The sequence below is a fragment of the Corvus brachyrhynchos genome, unplaced genomic scaffold (assembly GCF_000691975.1).
Source record: "Corvus brachyrhynchos isolate BGI_N302 unplaced genomic scaffold, ASM69197v1 scaffold479, whole genome shotgun sequence".
Classification (NCBI taxonomy): Eukaryota; Metazoa; Chordata; class Aves; order Passeriformes; family Corvidae; genus Corvus; species Corvus brachyrhynchos.
The window spans coordinates 777,156-792,489 of NW_008240089.1; the positions used below are offsets into that span (position 1 = coordinate 777,156).

The following is a 15,334-nucleotide window of genomic DNA, read 5'->3' on the forward strand; positions in this document are numbered from 1 at the left end:
TGTGGCTGAGACGGAGGCACCGGTTCTGTCTCAGCTGGAGGAACTGGATCTTAAAATGTCTTGTGTCAGATCCAACATGGAAAAACCAAATTGAATCATGTGGAAATCAGATCTAGAATTAGTCCTGGTGGTTTCTTGTGGTGAGAAGTGAGGCTGCTTTAGTCCTGGGTAATGCTATTCTCTTTCCATGGAGAGCAGAGCACTTGGAGTGGAGGGTTCTGGGCTCTGGAAAGGTGTGAGGCACAACCTGCCATGAATATTGCAGGAAAGACTGAACCGTGTGCCACTGGCTCTGCTCCAAAGCAGAGAGCTGGTGCTCAGTGCAGCTGGTGCTCTGCCTCCTTCCCAGGGAATCTCAGCTCTGTTGGGAAGCACCACGAGGAGCAAGGCACGGGTAAAAGTTGGCTCTGCCCAGTTCACACAGGTCCCAGCAGGGATGGGATGTGGGCTGGCCTGAGCTGAAGGCTGGCTCTGGACTGTTGTGCTTTAGGACTGCGAGTGAAGTGATGCTGAGGGATTTTCCCAGGCCAGGGTTTGTGTACCCCCACAGGCCTTCCCGGGAACACGTCCCACAATCTAATTACACACTTGTCTCAGTTAATTTTAATCCCAGAGGTCCAATAATTTCACCAGGCAGCAACAATAAGTCTTTGAATAAATGAAATGGTGGCTTTTGGGCCAGTCCAGACAGGACAAGGTGTGAGAAATGTGCTTTACACCCTCCAAATGGGAAAGGGATACCAGCAGCATCCGAGGGGTTTGAGACACTGCAGAAGGGGTTGGTCCTGGAGCACAGCTCCTCTGGGCACCTCGATCCATGTGCTGGGCTGGATGTTGGAGGGGAGGGGAATATTTGGGACCATCACCAGGGGAGGTGACTCGTGCTAAAGAGGCTCCTGGGTGATAAATTTCCATCTAACCAAAAATCTGGGGAAGAAGGAGGAGGGGGGGGATGTTTGGAGTTGTGGAATTTGCCTTCCCAGGTAACCCCCATGGGTGATGGAGCTCTGGAGGAGGCTGAACCCCTGCCTGGGATGGGAAGGACTAAAGGAGCTCCTCACTTGGCTTTGCTTGTGTGTGCAGCAGCTTTTCTTTCCCTATTAAACTGCCTTCAGCTCAAGCCATGAGTTTTTACACTTCCACCCTTCTGATTCTTTTCCCCATCCCCCTGGCAGGGAAAAGCAGCCCCTGTGTGGGGCTTGGGTGCCCGCCTGACCTGACCCACAGCAGGTTCTTCTGGCTGAGCAATGAACTCCTGTTCCTCACCACACTCTTGCCATCATTTGTGATCTGCAGGATCTGTTTTGTATTCACCTGGAACTGCCTCTGTCCAAGCAGCAAATCCAAATATTGTGTCCTCACCTGAAGGAATTCAGCCCTTCCAGTCCCTTGCTGGGTTTTTGGTGTGCTTTCCTCATTTTATAGGAAATGCAAAGATCAGGCTGCAAACAGAGCCTGGGGTGCAATAATGAGATAAATAATGACTGAAATATTGTCATGTTGGTATTTTCTGTTCTGAGAGCAAATCCAACAACAGCTCCTAAGAGGCCTTTCCTATCACCCATCAACCAACACGGCCCCAAAAATCTGGGCAAGAGGAGGAACAGCGAAGTGAATTCCTGTAGATTTTGGACAGCTTCACTTCTGGATTAGTGAGCACTGGAGCACCGACTGCAGAGACCATTCCATAACAATGTCTGTCAAAGTGGCCCTAACAGAAAACCTGACCTGTATCGGTGCTGTGCAGATTTGGGGGCCCTTTCCCAATTTGCATTATTTCATGGCCATTTGCAATTAATTTTATCATCCACTGAGTGCCATCCACTCCTGTCTTCTGTGGCTTCCTTTGTGCTTTACCACCCTGAGCAGTGTGGTCATGATCAAACTTCATCATGGAATCCTCACAAAACCATGGAATGGTCTGAGTTGAAGGGACCTTAAAGCTGATCCCATCCCTACCCCCTACCAATGGCAGGGACACCTTCCCCCAGCCCAGGTTTGTCCACATCACTGATCTCTGCTCCCCCACCCCAGCCCTTCTCAGTGTTGGACATTCCTTGCAAAACTCTGCTGTTGACTCCTCACCCAGGTGAAAAATCCCCTTTTTTGTGTTTTGTAACAAATAATCTGATCTGGAGTTATGGGAAATATCCTTTACTCCCAGAGTTTTTGGTCAGGGATAGAGATGAATCGATCTGAAAACTGAAATCTTTTCTTACAGGTTTATCATTGCTGAGACATTTCTTCTTTTTAATCATGGGGGATATGGCTTTTTTTTTCCTGCCCCATACCAGCTACAGTAAAGTTTAACTGAGTTCAAAGCTGGGGAGTTGGGTGAAGGGATGGGGACCCTCTCGTAGGTGATATTGGGTGTAAGGCCAGGGAACTGAGGAGTTACTGGAGCCTGATCTGACTCAAGGAACTGAAATCCCAACCCCAAAGCAAATGTTCTTTGAGTATCTACACCCTTTCCTACAGAACACTTGTCTAATGTAATTCATTCCAGCACCCAGGGGAGGATTTTTACACCCAGTTGTTCATTCCTCAGGTGTTACCAGCAACCCTTGAATTCACAGCCTTCAGAATCACACCAGAAATCTGATTTTCCAGTTTGTGTGTGGTTTCCACCCAAGCACAGAAGTCAATGCACACCTTGAGCCAGGGTCTCGAGGCTTGAGGTGGAACCCAAGTGTTTCCTCCTCCAAGCCCTGATCCATGGACCAGCCCCAGGAGCTTCTCTGGCTGCTGCATTCCAGGGCTGAGGGGATTGAGGGGGAAGCACAGCTGAACCTCAGGCTGGGTTGGACACCAAAGACCAAGACTCCTGTCCCACGAGGACCATGGACACTGTCAGGACTGAAACTACAACCCCTTGAGCCAGGACTCCTGGGCTGGGCTGGACAAAGGCAGCTCCTGCAGAGCAGGGCTGTGGTGGGAGGCACATTGGCCTCAGCCTGGAAATATCTGCACTCGGTGGGGTCACAGCATTTCTGAGCAGCTGGGAGGACTCATCTGAGTCCTCTGGGCACCAAAGGCTGATTTTCAACAACTTCAAGAGCCTCTGAGTGTGTCCATGGTGGTGCTGTCACCAGGGTGTCCCTCTTGTCCGGCTCTTCCCAATCCTCCTGGCAGTGCCTTTGGGCAGAGGTTGGATAAGGGATGTCACAAAGGTGTCACTGTTCCCAAAAGGATGTGACAATAACAGCCCCAGCCCCAGTGCACAAGGGGAGGGTCTCCCTTGGGGGTTTGGGTAGAGCTTCAGCCTCCAAAACTGTGATCCTGAGCATTGCACCACAGCTTGAGGCAAAGAGTCTCTTCTATATCAACTCCCAACTCCTTTTAAGTTCTCACTTAGGAGCAGCAGCCTATGCCCCACCAAACCCACAAACAGGGACTTTGTTTCCAGAGATCTTATATTCAGATTTATAGGGGAAAAATGAGCAAACTGAAATGAAAAGTAAAAATACAGAGACAGCCACGTTCTGCATAAACCCCTTGTCAAACAGACAGCTGGTGGAGTTCAATAAAAACTCATTAAAAGGGAGTTGGTTGTTACCAAACCTAATCAGGCCAGAGCAGATAACAGGCAATAATCAGAACTTAAAAAGACAATTGAAATACATTGCAACAATTAAAAAAACCCACAAAAAACCAACAAGCTGCAAATGTATCCCTGGCAGCAAGAAACTCCCAAAGTCCATGGGAGGAAGAAGCAAGGAGTGGCACTTGTTAGGACTCCACCAGCGCTGTGAAAAGCTCCTGTGACATTTTTCAAGGACCACTGCAAATTTCTTAGTTATAAATCTCCACAATTTCTAGAAAGTAACTGCAGGAAAATCGGGTGACTCTGCGACACAGAAATGGGATCAGAATAAAAAACCCCTCGAGATTTCATCGCCCAACACCAACCCCTCCTGCCCCAAACAGGGGCTGTTTGTTGAGAAGGTGGAGGAAGATCTGGAGCCTGAGCCAGGGTGGTGCTGGAGGGCAGCAGGGAAAGTGCTTCTCATTCAAAAGTGTGAGGACTGGGAAAGGTGCCAGTTAGACTTGATTAGATTTGTAAGATTAATTAAAAGCAGACAGGTTCAGTGAATTGTGAAAAAGACAAATTAGCAAATTAGCAAATCAGGAAAGCTATCTTCAGAAAAGGAATTAGAGACTTCGGCTCCTTTATCAGGGCAAATTTGCTCTTCAAAGCGTGGTTCTTTCATCTTCCAGGGGTGGCAAAGCAGCTCCACTGACAGTCCTGGGGATCAACAGGCACTTCCCAGGCCTGGCAGTGAAGCCCTTCCAGCCAAGGCTCCCAGTTCCTTGCTCAGGTGGCCGTGGATGTTTGGTTTCCTCAGCAGCAGCCTCTGTGTCTGCCGATGTGTGACTGGAGAGGGGAATCCCAGGGAATCCCCTGGCCAGGGCACAGTCAGACAGGGCAGGTGAGGAGCGCTTGTAAAGGACCCCCTGCTTTGCAAACACCTGTTTTGGGGTTAGTTTGGGATTTCTGAGGAGGCCTGGATATGGTCCCAGGGATAGGGAAGAGAGGGTTCCTGGCGTGGGAGAGCTGGGGGTCTCGAGACACCTCTGTCCTAAGGAAAAGCTTATCCCAGGAAAAGCTGCAAATCAACAGTCAGGGCACGGGTGGTGTTAAAGGGCACCGAGTGTTAATCACAGCACGACCAACACAGAAATCTCAGCCTGTGTCCCATCCAGACATTGCCTTTATCCTGAAAACTTCACCCCAACTACCTTAAAAGATACAGCCTGATATGGAAAACTTCTCACCACATCCAGCATCGCTGGGACTTTTCTACAAACTTCAGGATCATTGAACCCTTTCCATTTGTACATACAAAAGGGACCTCAGATCAGGTCAGCAAAAATGAGATTGCACTGCCAACAGGAGGCTAAAACTCAGCTTCAGGTAAGTGAAGGAGCATGAGCTGTAACTGTGTAAATGATATGTAAATTTTACAGCCGAGCTCCTGACAAATCCTCCCCATTTCAGGTCCTTTAGGAAAATCCCTGATAGATGCACTGAGGGGTGTTGGGAACTGGATGAGGCTGTGGGCATGAGCAGGAGCAGGTGAACATCAAATTTATCTTGTCCCAGCAACAGCCAGTGAAAAACAGGTGTCGAGTCTGGAGCCACTGGGCTGCTCCATCTGCCAGCAAAGGAGAGACCAGGAGGCTCCATCCCTCCCAAGATCAGGGCTGAGAACAGAATTTCTGGACCTTCCAGAGGGGCAGCAGCAGCAGCAGAGGGTGCCTCGGTGACTTCACAGAGCACAGTTGGGTCAGACATCCCACCACAATTCCCTTGCTGTAGATCAGTATCCTGAGGTGCAGCTCAGAGCTCTTTAGAGAACAATTCCATCCCAAGCTCCATTTAGAGCTGCTGCCTTCAGGGAACTGAGAGGAGGAGTGGGATTAAGCACAGAAGGGGTGTCAGACCACTGGATTTGAGTCTGCAGGTTCCAGTCTATCTGCTGGGACATGATCACAACCATATGGACACAAAGAAAATCCACAAATCCACCTTCAAGAGGCCTTTGGAATGAGCTCCATAATGTTGTAAAAATGATAATGACTACTCAGTGTTTATGGAATGACTTTCATCCAGGACCGTGATGTGTCCACACTGGGAATGGTTGGGCTCTGAATCCAGAGTTCTTTCTACCTTAATGCTCACAAATGTTCCATATTTGATAGGGTGTCTCATGTTGAACCAGCCAGACCCCAGTTCGTGAGACCAGTTAGTTTCAGCAGCTGCTTAAAACTCCTGCTAGACAAGCCAAGGATGCTTCACTGAGGCCTGGCACAAATCAGAGGACAGGCTCAGGCTGAGCAAGATTGCCACAGACACAACTTTGGCTCAAGGCAAGGCTGACAATGGCAGGGAGGGTCAGCAGTGGGGCAGAGCTGCAAACTCCAGTGGCCCAGCCCAGCAGCACTGCCAGATGTACTGGGGGTGCTGAGCTGCTGCTCACACCGAGGGTTCTGTCACCAGCAGCCCCTGTGCCTGAGCAGCACCCCAGGGGTATTTCTAGAGGGCTGCCCGAGGTGATGCTGAGCCTTGGAAACTGAGAAGGGAAGGGCAGGGCAGATGAACCTCAGTTAAACCATAAAGTGCTGTGCCTTACACCTGCATGTTTTAACAGGCAGCTCAATTGTTCAGTCTTTATTATTTCCTAGTTAAGGTTTGGAGATTTTTTATTTCAAACTGGCTGCTTGGGCATTTTCCTGCCTTTCCATGTAAAATCCAGCGACGTTGAACTGTTTGACCTGGCAGTGGAAGGGTCTGATGAGCATCACTGGGACTTGTATCACCAATGTTGGGGGAAGAGAACCTTCTCCTGCTGCCTACCGCCCTGCTACCCACGGAGAGAATGTCCCTTTGTCCTCCAGGACAGCAGCAGAAATCGGGTGCCCCCTGAGTGCCAGCTAAGGGACGAAGGTGAAATTCAAAGGTCAGGAGAGATTTAGTGACTCAGAGCCCTGTCCCTGGGGCTCAGGCTGCCCTCAGGGAGGGAGGACAGGTTGGAGACACCTCCCCTGGGCTCACACACCCCTCTGAGAGGGATAAGTGAGAACATGAGCTAAAAACCTGTCCTGACCTGGTTGGGGTGGCAGTGCCTCGTACCTGGACACAGAAGTGTTGTGTAGAGCAGGGGGCACAGGAGGGGCCACCAGGTTAGTCCTGTGGATGTGGGGCCACTGGAACACGTGGGTTGGGGTTGCTCAGTTGTGCTGGGGGTCCTGGTGAAGGCACCACCCCCCATTAAATGCGCACTGGGAATGGACTGACCCAGGACCTGTCTGCCAGAAGGAACCTCAAAGATCACCTGTGGCAGCCCTGGCCTCAGCCAAGGCTGCCACAGTCACGGGAGGGGTGCCTGAGAACATCCCTGGAGGTGTCTAGTCCAAGCTCCAGCTCAGAGTGCGACACTCCCAGCTTCAGGCAGGGTGGTGCAGTCTGATACTACAAATATCCCAGGACAGTCCCTCCTCACCTCCCTGAGGCTCAGAGCCTCAGCTCCCCGCAGCGAGGAGGATCCCAATGAATGAACCTTTGGCATTTGGTGGTTGCCCTTTTTTGGATTGCACTGGAGAGGAAAGGTCAGCCCTGTCCTGTTTGTAAGAGCCCTCCACGCAGGCACAGCCTGCACTGAGCAGCCCTCGCCTCCCCCTGGCCACCCTGCACCAGCCCAGCTCCTCCCTTTCCTGGTGATCCTTTCCACCTTCCAGCACCCCCTGGCCGCACTCCAGTTTCTCTCCATCCCTCCTGAGCTGTCACTGGGGTGGGAACTTCTGCCTGACCCCATCAAGGTGAGAGCTGGGGCTGTGGGTCAGCAGGGAGGACAGCTGGCATGGGTCATTTCCAACATTTCCAGCTACGAGGGTCAGGTGGCCAGAAACACCCCCTGAATTCCCAGGGCTCTTCCATGGGGACCCTTCAGCAAGAGCTTCACTTTGGCCAGTGCTGTTTTTAGTGAAGGAGTCAATCAAGGACCAACTGGTTTGCAATTAAACTGCCTCTTGAAAGCTCTTTGTGGCCACTTAAATTTCCTTCCAAGTTCAGTTACAAGACTGGTAACAGAGATTTGTGTCTTACGGGCAGAAATACTCTGGAGTGGGTCAGAGCCCTTCTCCCTGGGCTCCTGTGGCTCCAGGCTGTGCTGGCCCTGCAGGCCAGGGTGGGTCCTGGGGCTGGGGCACTCCAGGAGACAGGAGGGATTCATTTCTGAGGGAATGAAGCTTCCTGATATTCAGGAATGTGGCACTGCTTATTGCTCTGTACTGTCCTGCTCTGGGAGCATTTGGAAGCTGCTGCTGAAGTCAGGACTCCACTGCCCTGTGCCATGGCAGGGCTGGAACAAAACGGCTTCAGGGCTACTTCCAACCCAAACCACTCTGGGATTCTGTGCAGGGGAGGGAGAAAACCAACAAAAGATGCCACCTGGAACACTCTGCCAAGTCCTGGGGCGTGCTGAGGCTCACGAGGCTGTGCATCCTTGGAAGATCTGCTCTGGCAATGGCTGGGACTGCCCGCGGTCCTGCTGGTCAGGACTCGGGATGAACCCCAATTCCAGCTCCAAAAGCCCTGGTTTTCATGGCATGGATTGACCCACTTGGCAGGGTGGGGATAGGGATTCCCACGGGCTACACCTGGCTGGGAAAAATGCTGAAGAAACCCTGTAAGCCCACAAAGCCCTTCAGAACCGCAAGATCCCAAACACCTGTGGCCAGTGAGGCGCTGGTGGCTGTTTTCATGAGCAGCCACAGGTCAGCCCAGCTTTGCCCCTCACTGCCCCAGCCCAGCTTCACTCCTGCCCAGCACCACCCCAGCCCCCCCTGCCCTCCCCAGCAGATGCTCCTGCAGCCCTGGACAATGAGCTGTGACTCTCTGAGGGTCCCCACCAGTTGTGTTCACACTCCTCCAGCAGCACCAGCAGGAGGGGACCTGTGGTTGGTGCATCAGCTCTTACAGCTGGTGGGGCTGCACTGGTTCTGGGTGCCAGAGCTGCACTCCTGGCCTCCATCACTGACCACCTCCATCATTCCCTCAGTCATTTCCATGGAATATCCTGAGCTGGAGGGACCTCACAGGGATCATTGAGTGATGCTGCACTCAATTTTACTCCTTCAGAATAAAGCTGCAAGGGCCACGTGCCTCTAACAGGACATGGGCTATGGGATAAAAATGTTTTGAATCTTCAGAGGAGGAAAAACTCAGGATTTCCAAGAGCATGAAGTTCCCATTTGTCCCAGCAAGGTGAGGCCCTGACAGTTGAAGGGGACCAGGTAAATGTCACCTCTGGCTTCATCTACATAAAAAGGTTCTCACAGGTTTTTCCTCAGGAGGAAGCTGCTGTGGGATGAGTGAGAAGATGTTTTGAAGTTTCTCTCTGCCTCTTCCTAAGGGCCCAAGGCCACTGGGATCCTCAGCCAGCTGCCAGCATTTCCTGCTTCCTCCCAAAACATTTCTGAGGGGTAGACATAAAATTTAATAACTTTTGATGGACAGAGCCATTCTTGCAGTTGCCAAATCATCTGCTTAGGGACGAGGGAATGCTGGATGGGGAGAGGCACCTGGTGACAGTCACAGTTATGGGCACTGACTCATCACTACCAGATCTTGAGGGATGATGAGATGAGTGAGGCTGAATTTTTTACACCAATGACCCCAAAGCTGACTCCTTTCTCCAGGCTAGTGACACACCAGAGGTTTTCAAGGCTTCTTGGGGAACGCTGCCTATGGAAGAGGAGAGCTTTTGATGTTTCCCTGCAGTTCATGGGTGGAAATGTCTCTCTGATTGAGTTCCTCAGCCCCTGCACATACACTACATCCTGGGAGTGATTCCTGCTTGTTTCCTGGGACACAATCTCTCTGGTGGCCTGCACTGATGCAGCTCTGGCCAGGGGCTGGATTTCCAGCTAAATTCTCCCAGGACAGTACCACAAAGCTCTGGGCCCACCCATCCATCTCCACACTCTGCATGGACCTGTCTTCCATACCTTGATACCCCCAACCCCAATGGCTCAGACATGTCCTGCCATCCGTGGTATTATCCATGCCATCAGGGTATTTGGGATTAAAAAAATGACTGGAGGTGTCTTTGGTGTCACTACCACCCCTTTTGCTTGGCCCTAAAAGGCCTTGGCACGTCCCATGACTGCTGCCCATGGGGCTGGGAATGGCCACAGCCCCGCTGCCCCCTCTGCTCCCATCCACTCATGAAGGGTCAGGAGGAGCAGCAGCCTGGTCTCCATGGCCTCATCGCAGCTCCCCATCTCCTCCTTCTCTTTTAGCAGCAGTAACCAGACAGCCCAAGTGTTGGACACGTCTCTGAGGGAGCTTTGTTGCTCTCAGCTCCTCCTGTCAGCACTCACAGGCAGCATTTCGCTGACCTTTTCCCATCTGTGCCCCATTTGTTCCCTTGCACGGCTGTAATAGGATGGGAGCATGTGAAGAAGGGTTGGACCTGTGTCAAAATCCCTCCCCTGCTTGCTGGAGGTTCCATCCACAGTCTGAGCCACCCCTGGACCTCACTCAGAGCTGCCTGGCTGGGGACAGGGCGATGTCAGGGAGTTTCCAACAACCCAGCTGGGCTGAAACCCCCTCTTGGCTCCTCCATCCTGCTGCCATCAGCGAGCCTGGGCACCGAGCGCTGGGTTTGCAGCTCAGGGACCTTCCCTGTGCTGTGCACTGTGCCCGTGCCCAGAGCTGGGCCAGGACCCCCCCGCAGAGCTCCGGGGCTGCACTTGGGCTCTCCTCTCTCTGGACAATGTGACCTGATGGCCACGTCCTTCTCTGGCCCCTCAGCAAAGCACAACCCACAAACCCTCAGCAGCTCCATCCCTCTGCCTTTATCCCCTGCGCTGTCACTGCTGCCGGGTGCCTGGCATTGTCTGGCTGCACCGTGGAGCAGCAGGATTATTGCAGCCGCCCCCAAACCCATTTCCAAGGTGATCAGACCCTGTTCTCATCACCCTTCTATCCCCTGGGCACATCCAGACCCTTCCTCCGCACCACAGGAATAAACATTGTTCTCCTTTCTGTCCCACAGCAGAAAGGATCCGTTGTGACGCTGCTGCCAAGGCATTCCCTATCCAGCAGGAAAACACCCAGGAAGGTTGTCCCAGCAGCACAGGGGCCCTGCCACATGAACTGTACCCCTGAAAGTCTCGTATTTAGCAGAGATGGCTTTGGCTGGGGATAAGGAAGCCCAGGGGAGCCCTGGTCCAGCCTGGCCTGGGGGTGCAGGACACCAGCACAGGGGACCAGGCTGGGGCTGTGCCCCACCTTTGCTTCCCTTGCCCTGTTTTGGGGTGTGCTGAGCCCTGCAAGTGGGGCTCATCCACCAAAGCCTGCTCTGTGCCTGCCTAAAGATCAGAGGGTCAGGAAGAAAATTAGAAAATGATGTTTTTTTAAGAGCATAGATAATGCCATGCCACTGCATAAACCTCATCTCCACAGAGCAGATACTGAAAGCCTTCAGTGGGACCAAAGGAGACCTCAGTTTGTGTGCTCTGGGAGCATTGTCTGTGCCTGAGCAGCCAGGGAGCCCTGGCCCAGATATTTCTGCCCTCCTGCTCCCTCAGCCTTCAAGAAACCTCTAAAACCCCACAGCATTTGCAGCCTCAACCCTACATGGGGCACCTCCTCACGTCCCTCCAGCACAGCAGAGACTCTCTGGCACTTTGGCATTGCCAGAATCTACAAAAAATATGCAAAACCTGGATCTATGGATGAAATTCCGTGGAGAGTGTGTTCGACTCCCTCCTTTCCCAGGGATGCTGCTTGCCATGCCCCTGGTGTCTGTGCCCTACATCCTCTGTATTGTTCCTCTGGGGTGAACTTGGAGGGGTTTGGGAGAAGGGAGTGGGGCAGATACCTGTCTGCAGCATTTGCTCCTGAAAACAGGGACAGAAGACATTTTGCTCACGGGGACATTTTTGCTTCACAGGGGAAGACGAGACCTTTTTGTCGAGAAGGTTTCGGTTCCTCGCTCTGAGAGTTGAAACCCTCCTTGATTTGGGCATTGAATCCTGATTTATATCAAAGCCTGAGGCAGGTCAGGAGCTGGTGGGATGCTGAGAGCTGATGTCATGGCCAGGTGTCCCTGCCCCATGCAGCTCCTGCCTTCAGATCCAGCCCTGGCATCCTGACCTGTTCCAGCGCCCGCCGCGCGCCCCGTGCCCACACAGCGGTGCCCAGATGGGGGAGAGAAGGGAGGGAAGGAATCAAAGTGCTGCTGTCTGTATTTCAGGAGGCTCCCCTGCCCCGGGCTGAGGGCCTGAAGTTCGGCAGGCACGCTCAGGGCGAGGAAATAATTTAATTCTCCAGGAAAACCTGCTGTGATTTAGCCATTTCATGAACCTTTGAAACGCTTCCTGCGCGGGGACTTCTCATTGTATTCTCAGTCTTTCTCCTCTGGAATGGCACATTCTCATTCCCAAAGTCCACAGTAATAAATGGATTATTAAAAAAAAAAATTGTCTTTTCCCTTCTGAATTGTAAATATTCCCAGACATGGCAGTCCATTCCCAAGTTCACTCCCACCTACTTCTTGCCATCTCCATGTTGGCACTGAAAGGATCTAATTCAGTAATAAAAAAAAAGAGACTTTTCTGGAAAGGCGAGAATAACCCAAGAATCTCAGTAGCACCAAATTCCACCATCTCCCTCTTTTCCCTACGGATCATCAGGCTCACAGCCCCTACCTGGCACATACAGAAACTTAACAAGAGATATTCCAACAAGAAATCCTACATAAAGACAGAAATAAACGGAAATTTTCTGTTATGCAACTCGCTGTCTGCTGGATTTAAATGACCTGGAATATTTAATTCTGTGTTTCTTGTTCTAAAGGGCTTCCAATTGCATTTTGTAACTGTATTTATTTGTATAGTGTTAGATTTATTTAAAATAAGTAACTCAGGTTACTTATCAGCCTCATTATAAGATACAACCAATCCTTTTAAAAATTATTTTTCTCGTTGGTGCAAGGAAATTAGTGACATTTCCATAATTAAAATGACCAAAATCCACCTCTGAGCAATTTTACTAACGAATGTTTTCTCAGGTGCCATTTGCGTTATTTGCCGGACTAAATTCACGACAGAATACAACAAAAGAAGGGAAAGAAGTCCAAAAAATGCAGCAACCAAACAGAAAATAGAATTAATTTTTTTTTTTGTTTTTTAAAGGATCAATCGCAGTTTCGTGGAAAGGAAGAAAATCCCTGTGGCAGAGTCATGCGAGAGACAAAATTCCCATTGCACAAGGAAATAAAACCGCATCCTTTCACATCTGAACCAAGAGCCCATCGCTACAGTGCCGAAAATGGAGAAATTAAGAGTGGTGGGGAAGCCTCCATTTGCGCAAAGGGAAACCCAGGCATGGCCCTTTCAAAATAACCCCCAAACTTTTCATTGATTTCATTAATTACAGGTCAAATCTGACGAAATTACGCTTCGACTCCACCATGCAGCCGTGGGCAGCTCCGCAGGGCGAGGGGTGAAAAGGAAGGAACACACAGCTCCCATGGCTAATAATTAATGAATTCATTAATCAATCATAGGGAGAGGAAGGGCGAGGGGAGGAAGGAATCTTACCACCAAATTGGGTAACCGGCTAAGACCTTTGTGCCATTGAAGAGAAAAGACAGAATTAGTCCAAGCAGGTGGTAATCCATTAGTCCAGGCTGGTGCAAGGGGAAAATCGCTGCGAAGTTTTCAGAAAAACATGAAGTGCCAAAATGAAGAATCCCCCTCCTCCCAGGAAAAAAAAAAAAAAAAAAAAAAAAAGGGGGAGGGGGGGGGCAAAAAGAGTGAAACCAAGTCCCTCGTGGCTCGGGTGACTTTCTGGCTTGTCAGAAACACACCTCTCCAAGCCTTTCCCCCGTAGATCATCCAAAAGCGTCTATTAAAAAGTGCAGGGCTCGGGGATGTCAGCAGGCGGCCAATCAGACCGCATGGCCCAAGGTGAGGGATGAGGCTCAGCCCAGGGCTGTCAATCACCCTCTCCTCCCCCTCCACCCCACAACTTTGTTCCGAGCCCTCGCTGCCACGGACAAACCCTCTGTGCACCACACTGCACTGGGGCACTGGGATCTGGGGGGGGAGGATTTTCAATTAAAAATTTCTTTTTTCCATTTTTCTTTTCCCCCCAATTTCACTTGGAGCCCAGGATGTGCTGCCCCTGAACGCCAGGACTCGGCAAGGTAAGGATGAAGGGTGGCTGTGCTGAGGGGTGGCTGTGATCGAGCTTAATCTCACAGCGGGAGTGAGACAGAACTTGTTCTTCAGATGGAGAGGGATGGGGGCACCAAGGGGCAGAAACCCCTCTGGATGTGTTGGTGTGGGCAAAACTGGTGACAAACTTGGAACGAAACCTGCAGTGCCCAGGTTTTCAGAGTGTGGGGGTGATGGATGGAGGGGGGAGCAGAGGCAGCCTGGGCTTCTATTAAGAAAAAAATGCCATGTCATGGTGAGAGGGGAGCAGGCAGATGGGGACGTGTCCCACGAATGGATTGCTTGTGAAGTGCATCTCTGGATGCAGGAAGATGAAAATATCAAAACCCCACACATGTAACAAAAAAATCCCCTAATCACTTTCATGATTTGCACATAGACCCAACAAAGATTTTCCATAAAAATCCTTGTTATTGGGTAGAGAGCCTGTTTTAACTGGAGCTGTTGTGCAGTCAGAGGGGATGACTCGACAGAACAGGACAAAGAAATGGGAGAAGCCAAACAAGTTGCTTTTGCTCCTAAAGCATCTCAGCAACCACAGCTCTGGTGCTGCCCTGATGCCTGGGGTGGAACCAGCTTGAGATCAGGTACTTTAGGAGCAGCCAACAAACCAGTTTATTTCAGAGCCATGGCAGTAGTGGAGATTCCAGGTCCTGTCTTGGGCAGCTCAATGCATCTCATGGTTTGAAAGCTCTAGACCTTCTCCTGATCTTAAGGCTCTGAGCTCAGACAAATTCCTCGTTGTTGTTTGATTCCACACTGGCACAGGGTGCCCAGAGCAGCTGTGGCTGCCCCTGGATCCCTGGCAGTGTCCCAGGCCAGGCTGGATGGGGCTTGGAGCAGCCTGGGACAGTGGGAGATGTCCCTGCCCATGGCAGGGGTGGAATGAGATGATCCCTTCCAACCCAAACCATTCCATGATGCTGTGATGCATCTGCCTCTTGCTTCTGCCGTTCTTGATTCCCAGTTCTCACTGATTTTGGTGTGTTTGGATGCTGAGTTAGGGCAGGGCTGCTCTCAGGAGTGTGCTGGTTGTGTCCTGGCCATCCACGCCCAAGGGAGGACACTCAGCAGCTACTCACACTTCCCCTCTCCATCACTCCCTGTGCCTGCTGCAAGGACTGGGAGGCCAAATTTCTCCAGGCTTACTCCGATGGGTTTTCCAGCTGACTGTGGATCCCCATAGATATTAAATATTCTTGTTCTCTTGTGGGATTTCAAATCCCAAAGGGGATGTTGGGTGTAGTCTGTCCTGGTGAATCTTCCTGGAACCCAGATGGGTTTTATTGAACTCAGTTGCCTGGATCCAAGAAAGCAGCAATTGTCAAATGACGTTTGGGGACACGTGGATTTAATCTGCTCCAGTAAATTAAACACTATCAATAAATCTTTCCCAGATCTCAAAATTTACTGCCCATGTTTTTAACCACGAAGATGGACCCTGGTGTGGAGCTGGCCCAGACAATTTACCCAGCCCTGAAGAGATTTTAGTCCCAGTTTGGGGTTAGTGTGGGGCAGGAACTATTCCTAGTAACCCCTTAAGATATGACTCACCTGTTCTAGAGCTGAAGGGAGTTCAGCA

General features: G+C 51.1%; 1 protein-coding gene and 1 long non-coding RNA gene across 2 annotated transcripts in view; one reads left to right on the forward strand and one right to left on the reverse strand.

Moving 5' to 3' along the window:
* WNT3 (Wnt family member 3) overlaps nt 1–13,291 on the reverse strand; it is a 43,422-nt gene extending 30,131 nt beyond the window's left edge. The window contains exon 1 of the mRNA XM_008641656.2: nt 13,114–13,291. Coding sequence (XP_008639878.1) covers nt 13,114–13,193 — 80 coding nt within the window. The 5' untranslated portion in view covers nt 13,194–13,291. The remainder of the gene's footprint in view (nt 1–13,113) is intronic.
* Nucleotides 13,292–13,563: 272 nt separating this feature from the next.
* LOC108449210 overlaps nt 13,564–15,334 on the forward strand; it is a 4,945-nt gene continuing 3,174 nt past the window's right edge. Inside the window, exon 1 of the long non-coding RNA XR_001865335.1 lies at nt 13,564–13,721. This is a non-coding gene — a long non-coding RNA (uncharacterized LOC108449210). The remainder of the gene's footprint in view (nt 13,722–15,334) is intronic.